Source organism: Volvox carteri (genome assembly GCF_000143455.1).
Source record: "Volvox carteri f. nagariensis unplaced genomic scaffold VOLCAscaffold_28, whole genome shotgun sequence".
In the NCBI taxonomy this organism is placed as follows: Eukaryota; Viridiplantae; Chlorophyta; class Chlorophyceae; order Chlamydomonadales; family Volvocaceae; genus Volvox; species Volvox carteri.
In genome coordinates, this window is record NW_003307571.1 from 1,205,389 (window position 1) to 1,216,366 (window position 10,978).

The 10,978-nt window shown below is 53.4% G+C and overlaps 1 protein-coding gene across 1 annotated transcript in view; it reads left to right on the plus strand.

Annotated features, from left to right (window-relative positions):
* Positions 1–1,076: 1,076 nt before the first annotated feature.
* VOLCADRAFT_105434 (uncharacterized protein) overlaps positions 1,077–10,978 on the plus strand; it is a gene marked incomplete at both ends in the record, with an annotated part of 15,165 nt that continues 5,263 nt past the window's right edge. Inside the window, 17 exons of the mRNA XM_002952172.1 lie at positions 1,077–1,192; positions 2,258–2,336; positions 2,962–3,021; positions 3,609–3,728; positions 4,042–4,103; positions 4,809–4,920; positions 5,542–5,686; positions 6,304–6,419; positions 6,722–6,855; positions 7,371–7,483; positions 7,966–8,096; positions 8,279–8,492; positions 8,677–8,798; positions 8,935–8,979; positions 9,419–9,559; positions 10,023–10,142; positions 10,502–10,655. Coding sequence (XP_002952218.1) covers positions 1,077–1,192; positions 2,258–2,336; positions 2,962–3,021; positions 3,609–3,728; positions 4,042–4,103; positions 4,809–4,920; positions 5,542–5,686; positions 6,304–6,419; positions 6,722–6,855; positions 7,371–7,483; positions 7,966–8,096; positions 8,279–8,492; positions 8,677–8,798; positions 8,935–8,979; positions 9,419–9,559; positions 10,023–10,142; positions 10,502–10,655 — 1,984 coding nt within the window. The remainder of the gene's footprint in view (positions 1,193–2,257; positions 2,337–2,961; positions 3,022–3,608; positions 3,729–4,041; positions 4,104–4,808; positions 4,921–5,541; positions 5,687–6,303; positions 6,420–6,721; positions 6,856–7,370; positions 7,484–7,965; positions 8,097–8,278; positions 8,493–8,676; positions 8,799–8,934; positions 8,980–9,418; positions 9,560–10,022; positions 10,143–10,501; positions 10,656–10,978) is intronic.

Sequence of the window (10,978 nt, forward strand, 5' to 3'; positions counted from 1 at the left end):
CATATACACGTGCTCCAAGCAAGAGTACGTGCGTCCAACTACTTCCGGCAGCTGGACAGGAGACGTTGATATGTGAGCGTAAGGGGGGAAATTGCCTTGATTAAGCACTTAGGCTTACCATGATCGGATTGCCGCCTCGGCGGAGAGGGCGTTGTGTAGGAGAAGGGGGGAATAGCTGCGGCGTGCGGTGCCGCAGGCAATGCATCTGGTGCCATGATTGCTGGAAAGAACAGCTTTAGGTCTGTGCGCAATTCCAGATGCATGCACAGTCCTGTACCGGTCATCGATTGCTTGAATCAAGCTGACACACAATTAACGCTGCCCGATTGCACAGCGCAGCTTCTCCTGATCGGACGTGCGCAGCCACCATGGAGATCAGTAACTTTTTTGCTGAAGCTGTTTTGCCTTTTCTGTTACAAAAGTACGATATGCCTGGGTGTGGCCTTTACCAAGTAACCAACTGCCACAACACAACCGTACAACCTGTCAAACGTACGTGGTCGTTTGCTCGTATCCAATACCGACCATTCTGCTTTCGAAAGGCCTAAAAAGTGTTTAGGCGAGTTCGAAAATAGGAACGTACAAGGAAGATGCTTTCCTTGAACGTATGCACCTGAGAGGCGCACCGCAGAGTCTCGTAGCTTTGGAGGTTTTTTGCACGATATTTCACTTTAGCTAAACGTAATTCACCTTGATTGTGATCAGTTATATCTGGCCACTCGTCTGTCCACCGAAAGCCTATTGCTCAAAGCGGACGATCCACACCGGATCGACATATTATTTGGCATCGGCGCGCTGGCTGCAACATCAAATTTGGACTACGCACACTCTGTTCAAAGTAATCAAAAGGTGCTCCTTGATGCAAACCGGCTACCGACACTCAGCGCGCAGCCCTGTCTGTCCGGCATAAGGCCCGCTGTGCTGAGCTCTTAACCCTGCACCCCGCAGTCTTACTTCCTTGCCGCCGCGCCCTGTGAACCCGGCTGCCTTGGCGGCAGGGCGCATCTAACGCGCCTTAGGAACCAGAATTTGCATACCGGCAACGGCCACCGCGTGTGTTACACGTTGGACGTACGATGGGACGCGTGTACGATCAGCTTGAGGCGGTGGATGTTTCCGGCGACAAGTTTCACGAGCCGTTGCCTCTTGGGCCCGATGGACTTCGGTACGGCAATCTTCCGAATGGCATGAAGTAAGTGGGGGGCTCTATGCGACAGAAAGGGGATTGGGAAACAAGGAGGCGGGGGTGTTGGTGGTAAACTCACGGGCGAGCGCGTTGGGTATGGCTTGAACAAATGCCAACCAACCTCACGGTGCTACAACGCGCTGGTTTTTTGGAGTCCTAGTATCTCCATAAGTCTTTTTTTAACCTCTTAATGAATAGGAGCCTAACGAAAACGCTATTTATCTTGTCGATACAAAGCTGTCTAAAACCGTTCGTCGTTGATCACTGAAAACGTACGGCTTCCGACGTGTGACACATCGATGAACGGACCCAAATGCGGAACAATCTGATAAATTCTTTGGTAAAAGATAAAGCGGCGTAAAAAACAAAATTTACATGGCGACGGCCGACCTCGTACCGACCTCGACTCGTCAGCTTGAACGCAATATATTTCTTCGGCCCCCCTTCTTGGTCCGCTCGTCCATGTCTCGTTTTCGGGTTTTTGACCTGTTCGCTCCTCCTGGCATCTTGTCAGGTGCTTCTTTCCGACACGCCTTCCAACCTTGTAGCCTTTCCGACCCAAAATGGCTCATTTGGGTCGCGTCCACATCATACAATTTATAAATAATGTTGTGGTTGGCTCCCTAGAGCTGACTGCTTCTGCGCTCACCACTCCTATCCGCGGACCCTTCCACACACTTATCCTAACGCTTCGGTTGCACAAGACGTATTTCCGTTTCTTGTTTACATCTCTTTATCTCTATGCTTCTTCTTCATAGGGTTTCGTTAAGCAGGGCTGCACCACACCATCATCCTCTGGTCCCAACTGCTGCCCGTACCTTCCAACCGCCAACCGCCCAACCCCCGAGTTTCAACGTGCCCTTTCCGCTTTCACCCCGAGTTTCGACGTTCGCGAGTTTCGACATTCCTCCAGCATGCCTGCTGACATGTTCGCAAGTTGTGAACTGCTACGTGTTACGGCTTTACTTTTTCCATGACTGCCGTTTGTCAAACACCCTGATATGTCATAACATATCGGCACGACCCAACTCCCCTTTGGTCGGACCCTCTTTTCCCCGCCTTCTCGGCCAGGTACTACGTACGGCAATGTGCCAAACCCAAGGGCCGCTGCGCTCTGGCGCTGGCAGTGCGCGTGGGCAGCGTCGTTGAGGTAAAGTGGTGGTTGCGTAGGTTGGCGTTAAGGGTTGCGTTGGTTGGGGATGGTTGCAACGGTTATTGGTTGGCGGGTCGTTGATTGCTTCTGATAGATTCTGTTTTTTCTAACTCGGCCATCCTGGACTTGTCGGTTGTAACGGCTGCCCGTGGTGAGCTTCCCTTCTACGGCTTCCCTTGGCATGTTTGTTGCCTGTTGTGCACTTCAGGGCACTTTAGGGGGGAGTTTTGAAAGCGGGCGCGTCCGGTTCCCCTGTTCCATGGTTGGCAGTTTTAATGGACCGTTTTAGTTCATCCTCTGTTTGTATGGGAGCTCAGGGTTTTCCGCCCGCATACCCTGCTGGCTACGCACCTCTCCAACTCCCCCCAGCCTTCTTGCAATTTGCATATGATTTCAAGCAGCCGCGTCTACAGCTGATTTTTATCGGATGCCATCCGTCGAAAATTTTGCACTTTGCATTTATGCATTTTATGCGTTTTGAGTTGTCTTGGCCTTTGTTATTTTTATGGGTTTGGAAACATCTCGCGCAACTGATCACAACCGATTCGTGGCGCTATCCATTCTTATTGCCATTTCACAGACATATCAAGCATTCCCCAAATCCCGAATCCAATTCGCGCAGGAGGAGGACGAGCGTGGTGTGGCACACATTGTGGAGCATCTGGCATTCAACGCCACGGAGGTACGAACAACCTTACAAACTAACGTACGACCTAACGAACTACCCAACTAACTTCCCACACCCGTGTACTTCTTCCTCTTGGTGTTCTTTTGTTTGCGTTTGAATTCTAGGTGGCTATGGGGCTGCTACGCACGCTTGTTGTTGCTGCTGCTGTTATTCCACCAGGCTACCTAGTTTCTGCACCACTCTTGTCTACCCATTCACGCGGCCTATCCAGGCTTTACCCATCCACGTTTTTCTCGAGCCCGTCTACACTTGTAGTTGTTGTTAAGGATTTAAACATTCCATGTATATGAAACCTTTTTTATTTTTGTTGCAGCTGTTGTTGTCGTTTGCGTTGTTACTTTCGCACGTCCCTCGTTGTTAGGTCAAGGAATGCTCCAGGGGCGGCGTCACCTAGCCATGTCCCCAACATATACATATTTAGGTGCTTCTGCTGGCTTGTTTGCCGTAGAATGGGGAAAATGTTTTCACGGCGTGAGATAAGAGACACTGACGAGAGTATTGTATTGAGCACTGGCGTTGTGTAATAATCACTGAGTGCTGCTAACGCATCGAATGAAACCGCTGCCGTACTACTCGCGCAGTCGTACTCGAATCACGACATCGTACGGCTATTGGAGCGCATTGGGGCGGAGTTTGGGGCGTGCCAGAACGCCTATACCTCGGCCGACGAGACGGTCTACACTCTTACAGTTCCCACAGGGGTATGGGTTTTAGGGTTTTGAGGGTTTGGGTCTCTAGTTTAGGAGGTAGTGGGTCGGCAACGGTGGGTTTTGTACGGACGTGTTTTTCGAGGATTTCACTCCCGCACCCGCCTCTGACATCTGTACTTTTTTGCTGTTGTACTTTGTTCGTACATTCCTCGTTTTATGAAAACCGAGAGAGCTTCCAGACGGAAAGAAGAACGGCGTGACTCCTTCCTTGGGGTCCTCACTGCATCATTGTGTCTTTAACTGCTGCCGTACACAAAAAGAATGTACGATATGTGTTTTGTGTACGACACCCAAACCCGTGAAGGACAAGGAGGGTCTGCTGGATGAGACGCTGGGCGTGATGGCGGAAATGGCCTTCAAGATCCGGTAAGACATGACAGTTATATCGGGAGTTTCGCTTTTAGGCGTTGTAGTATTGCCCTCGGGCCTTCGGCTCGTATGGGTAGTCTTACAGGTATGGGGTCACGCACCCCCAACCATGTAACACACACACACACATCGGGAGTTAAAAGGGGGGTGATGTGTGTGCACGTGTCTTTCGCGACCAGGCCGCTAGCGTCGTTCCCACAACTTCTGTCGTACAAGTACGGAATTGTAGTAGAGTATCCGGAGATGGGAGGGGAATAGAGATGGGGGCAATTATTGAAGGAACGACCTGGCCTGGCCATATCGACTCCTGTTGAAAACCCCGCTCCAAAAAACTGCCCAAAAACATATTCACTCCTAACTTTCTCCGAAACCGCTCAGAAACGGAATCCTTTTTTTCTTTTACCTTTTGTGTACGACACCAGTTCGGGTGATTCCTGTTGCTCCTGTTGCCGCACCCGCTTGTATGTGCTGGGCGTCGGCAAGTTCATGCATCCTGCAACATTCATCAACTGGCTTCCGACATCGACTTCAGACATGTTTTTCATTTGCTCAAAACTCTGGTAGTTGTTGTAGCTTTGGACGTCAGCAGTACTTTCATGCGCTTTTGCCTTGATTTTTTTTTGTATCGTGTGCTTTCCCTCTTTCCCTCCATTCGGCCATCCCCCCCACCCACCCACCCACCCACCCCCTGCCGGCTCCCAGCTGCGATCCTGGGGACCTGGCTAAGGAGCGTGGTGCGGTCCTTGAGGAGTGGCGCATGAGTCGGGACGCGGGCGGCAGGCTGCAGGAGGCGCACTGGCAGCTCATATTCCAGGTGGGAGAGGGGGGGAAAAGGAGGTGGGCGGGGGTGATGTGCGTGTGTTTGCATATGTTTCGGGAAGGGGGGAAAGCAGGAGGTGGACCTTTTGGGGAGAGAAGGCTATGTGAGTGTGCGTGTGAGTGAGAGTGAGAGTGAGGTGATTAGGGGGGAACAAATGTGTTGCTACCCTCCTCTTTCCCCCAACCGACAGCCTTTCAGTATCAGCAAATCAGCTTTTTGTCCAGGCCACAGCAACTTTATGCCAGCTTTACGACAGCACCACTTTACTATTTTTCCGCCGCCTTCACAACTACTTTTCTACACCTACTTCTTTACGGCTTGGCAATACTTTTTCTTCTTTTTTAGTTCTGGCGGCTTAGGTAGGTAGTCTTTCCGACATCTTCTTCACTTCGTCATCTCGAGGTCACGGTCGCCACGGACGCCTTTCGGTCAGTTCTACGTTTGATACACTCTTGCCCTGGCAGCATCTTCAATCGTGTGTGGTTCGTCTTTCCCCCCCAACCCCCCTTTCCTCACTTACCTGACACCTTGCATATATTTCTCCTCTCCCCTCGCGCCTTGTGCGTTTGTGTGTTTGTGTCTTCCTCCCCCTCCCCCCCCCCGGTGGCCCCCAAGGGCTCCAAGTACGCCGACCGACTTCCCATCGGTACGGAGGCGGTCATCCGTCGCGGATCAGCCGCCACCGTGCGCGCCTTCTACGAGCGCTGGTACCGACCTGAGAACATGGCGCTGGTGGCGGTGGGGGACTTTGCAGAGCCAGGTGGGAGCACCCGATGACGACTTCGTGTCATCATCCCGTACAAAACACGGCTTTTTGAAGGGAACTCCCCTCGGTCCCCCCGCAACCCCCTCCCGCACACTTACCGGGACCCCCTCCCCACCCCAACCACCACCATTACCACCACCATCACCACCACCATCACCACCATCACCACCACCATATCAACACCACCACCACCATCACCACCACCATCACCACCACCATCACCACCACCATCACCACCACCATCACCACCACCATCACCACCACCATCACCACCACCATCACCACCACCATCACCATCACCGCCATTACCACCACCGCCATCACCATTACCTAAGGCACTGTCAATTGTTTTCTTTGGGACGTCTGGGCGTTCTAAGGCTTACCGTGTCCCGTAAACTGTCAACCCGTCCTAGTCTATTTGACTTCTGTGTAAAGTATAATTTCCCATCCCCCTGGCCTCGTCTGTCTCCGTATACCTCTGGTAACTTAACTGCTTCATTCGTCAGTGGTCATCTGCGGCCCCCTCCCCCCCAACAACAATCGTGTGTGGTTCGTCTTTCCCCCCCCAACACACAATCATAAACCCCAACCCCCCAACCCCACGTCGTCAGATGTGGTGGTGGACCTCATCCGCCGGCACCTAGGTTCCGGAGCCAGTCGTAGCAGCGAAACCCCGATCCCCCCGCCCAGATTCGAATACGTGCCGCACGCTGAGCCGAGATTCAAGGTGAATGCTTGCGTGTGTACGACGTATGTTGCGTGTGTACGACGTAACATGTTTGTAAGGTGGGAGATATTTCTATTTGTATGTGTCAAGGGGTCACGTCGTCCTTTCTTCTTGTGCGTGTGCATGTGCATGTATGTATATATGTATGTATATATGTATGTATATATGTACGTATATATGTATGTATGTGTTAGTGAATGTGTTGTTGTTCTTGGCAAGCGCGTTCGCAATTCCCCCTCTCGCCCGCTTCCTCAAGCAATAACCCCCCGATGGCTTTTCGGAGCCGGGGACCTCCTGTACAGGTTCTAATCGACCGGGAGACACAGCATCCGGTTGTGTATGTGTCGTACAAGCACCCCCGTATTCGTATTTCTACGCCCGGGGACTTCCTGGAGCATCTGACCCTGAGCATCTTTGAGGTCGCTATCAACAACAGGTGCGCGGGTGGGTGTGTATGTATGTATGTATGTTGTTACAGGGTGGTACAGCTTCACCAGCGGCCCCCTTTCCCGGGGCAGTCCCTGCTCTCCCCTGCGAGAGGGGCACCCTAATCCGTCACCCCATCCGACTTCAGAATGTATTCGTTGGGTTCAGCAACTCACCACCAGCATCCAACCAAATCTAGCGGATCAACGGCGCATCAACTTAGTTCCTGGTCAGCTGATCAAGTTGATATTATCACGTCCTACACCGTCCATATGATGGGGGGCCACCTCCCATTTTAACACTCCTCACACACCCGAGGAGCCGGCAGGCGGGTTTGAACCCGGGTCGGCCGGGAGCAGAAATCAGGCCTTAACCTCTGCCAGCCCTGCCGTGTGTATGTATGTATGTGTGTATGTATGACTTAGATTACACTGTGGGCCGCGAGAGCCGGGGGCCGAAGCCGAAACATAGCGCAAGGGTCGGGAGCACACATGTATGTACGTATGTCCCCTCCTATTTGCATAGGTTGTACAAGATCAGTCGCCAGCGGCAGCCCCCCTTCGCCTCGGCCTCCGTGAGTGAGGAGCCGCTGTGCGCCACCACGGGGAGCTGTGTGCTGTCCGCCACCGCCATGGACGGTGGGGTGGGAACAAGATGTGGCTCTGTGTGTATGTGTTTGTGTATGTGTATGAGTATGTGTTTGTGTATGTGTTTGTGTATGTGGGGGTGTGGAAGGTGCGTGTGTATGTATATGTATTTGTGTTTCTGAGAGAGGAAGGGTGTTAGGAAATGGGAAATCGCAGGGAGTGGCGGTAACGATGGTGTGTGAACAGGGCTGGGGGGGAGGGGTTACTGGGGGTGGGGCGGGGAAGGTGGGGGAAAAGGTGGTGGGGTAGAACCGCAGAATTGGGAAAGAGCTATGGGGCTCTGGGAGTTTTGGGGGGGCAGCGGGATGAGGGAGATGTATGCTTGAGGTTGTTTCAGGTTTGTAAATATTGGTAGAATTAATGTCTAAAGAAATCCGGAGAGTAGTTTGGAGGTTGGCCGTAAGAATGTCACAAAAGTTAATGACCGTTGGATGCCGTACCATGCAATCTGCCTTTCCATGCTGTTCAAACAGGCGAGGCGTTGACCGCATTAGAGTCGTTGTTAACCGAAGTGGCGCGTGTACGACTGCACGGCATAGGGCCCGCGGAGTTTGCGCGAGCGATCAGTGAGATGACGAGCGAGATTGAGAACACGGCGTTGGAGGTAGGTGTACGACGGTACGGTGTATGACAAATAAGACTCGACAGCAACGATTTTGTATGATCAAACTGGCAATTGTCGTATATGAAACCTAGTTCACACTCCCAACACCTTTCCCGACTCCATCACCCTTTTCTCCCCCACCCCGCATGTCTCCCTTTCCCACCCCGCAACCCCATACACAGGCGGATCAAGGGTACTGTACGGAGATTCGGGATGAGTATGTACGGCACTTTCTTTACAACGAATTCGTGACAGGTATGGGCGCCAAGATTCGCCCGCCGCGACAGTTATGTTTGTTGAAGGCGGCGATCGGAACCCTTGCCATGGACGAGCGATACGGGCTCGATCCCGTGTATACATGGCAGGACGTCGTTCGGAATGGTTGTACGATGCTGTGTACGTGCATCATGTACATCATGTGCCGATGATGCAGATGGCCAGGCCTAACACGTAGAGAGCCTAACACACAATAACGCGAATGTGCTCTCCACGTTTTTTGTGCAAGTAATGCGTTGTGTGGCAACGGCAGTATGCCGTACACCCCTGACCTTTCCTTTTTTGTTTCGCCTGTGCCGTACAGGTCAGGAGTACGAATCCCGGCTGGGTAAGACCCTGATCCCCCTCGTGACCCGGGAGGCGGTGGAGCAGTGCGCGAAGAAGTACCGCCCCTGCGACTCGTGCGTTGTCAAGGCGAGTGTGCGAGTGCGCACGCGCACCCAAGCTTGTTAGATCGGGTTACCTCCAGCATTGGGGATTTCCCCGTAGTGCAGGGGGTCCCCAGCGCCAGTCACCCCCTCCCCACCCCCCGCCACCCCGCCACCCCGCCACCCATCTCTAGGTTGTCGACCACTCCCGCAGCTGCACTGAAGACCAGCTCAGAAAGGTACGTAGCTCGCAGACGTGTGTACATATGTATGCGTGTAGCGTGTATGTACTTGGGCTTGGGGGAAGCAGTTTGTGCATGTGTGCCTATGTATGTCTTAGATTACACTGTGGGCCGCGAGAGCCGGGGGCCGAAGCCGAAACATAGCGCAAGGGTGGGGAGCACACAGCACAAGTCGCGGCTAGTCTTGTGTATGTATGTCAGTCTGGTAATGCTACCATCTTCCATCTACATCTTAACGAGGCACTTCCCATCATCCCCGGAGGCACTGTGTGTTTTGGACGTGTCGACAGTTGATTCTCTGTTTCTTATATCACATTATTTCCCGTAAATAGTGTATCACATTATTTCCCGTAAATAATGTAATGTAATGCAAATTTCCCCCGGGGGAACTTTGCACCTGTCTTTCCCCTTCCCCCGGGGGTTTTGTCGTACCCAGGTTTTGGAGCGGGTGGCGGCTGACGAGGCCTCGGGGGCCATAGGGCCCTGGGAGGAGCCCCCCGCACCTGAGTCCCTCATGACGGAGCTGCCTACACCGCTGCCCCTGGAGTCGGCTGTCGTACAGGAGCGCCATTTCCCGGTACGGCGTTTGGGGGGGTTGAGAATGTGGTGGGAAGTTAGGTTGTGTGTGTGTGTATGTGTCTGCTTGACTGCTTGTGTCTGGTGTAGGAGAAGAAGGGTTTTAACGAACCCGGAGCTTATCTGAACAGTGGGAGTTTGAATGGCCACTTGAGGGTGTGTGCGTGAATGGGGGGAGAGGGGGGGTTTGGGGTTTGATTAGCCTCCTTATTAACTTTTGACGTGTGGGGAAACGCGTTTCCTATCAGCTTCCGTCGCTGGTTATATCACACGCGCTGCTTTTTTTGCCGCCGCCCCCCCGCCGCCGCCGCCGCCGCCCAACCCCTGCGAAGAAACTCACCCCACTCTCTCAGGCCCCACTTCCCCCCCCCTTCCTGTGTCTGGTACACTCTTGCCCTGGCAGCACCTTCACTCGTTCACGTGGTTCGCCCTTTCCCCCCTTCCCCCGCCGCCACTGCGAGCAGGCCCCCCTGGATGTGACGGAGCTGACCCTCTGCAACGGCATGAGAGTGGCGTTCAAGAGTACGACATTTATGCGTGACGAGATTCACTTGACGGGTTTTGCCGTGGGCGGCCTCAGCGAGGTACGTGTGTGCACACGCATGTGCGTATGTATGTATGTATGTATGCATGCTGGTTAGTTACTTGCTTGCTTTTAGATGGAGCAGATGCACATATGCGTGTATATTAAGCTTAGGATGCAGCTGGCGTCGTCGGTTTTCTTTTTTTACATCGTATAATTCCGCCGCAACTCCCTCTTCCCCCCCTTTTTCCCTCCTCCAATCCGCCAAATCTGGTGGGTCCTGCTCTTTCCATGGCAGCAGCTTCACTCGTTCGTGGTTCGTTTCCCTCCCCCCCCGTTTTCCCCCTCTGGCATCCTCCATGCCTCACTCGCCAAAGTGGTTCGTTGTACCCCCCTTTCCCCCCGCATATTGATCTTCAGACGCCCCTGGAGCTGTTCTACACGTCCTCCCTGTCCGGCACGTTGGCCGGTCACCTGGGGGTGTTTGGATTCCGACCCGATGTGTTGGGGGACATACTGGCGGGGAGGAGGGTGGAGCTGGAAACAACCGAGGGTGAGTACGACGAGTACGACTGTGAGTAGAGTACGGGGGAATGTAGGGGAAGGAGAAGGGGAGGGGGATTCGTGGTTAAAGGGATTTGCTGCTGCTGACACGCTAGCTTCTACATCAGGTAGGAGAAGGTATAGCTCAGAAACATCTGCGTCAGGCTGGGCTGGTCTGGGCTCTTCCGTTATGGAGTTCGAGAGGCAGAGGCGAGAGGCTGCTCAAACCCCTGTTCTGCTGGCGCGGGCCGTCTCCGTTTGGGGTTTTAAGAGTTTGGGGGGGCTTATGGAGGCTTTACGTCATGATGATCTCTTCCCCCCTTCAATGGCCCCCCCCCTGCCCCCCCTGCCCCC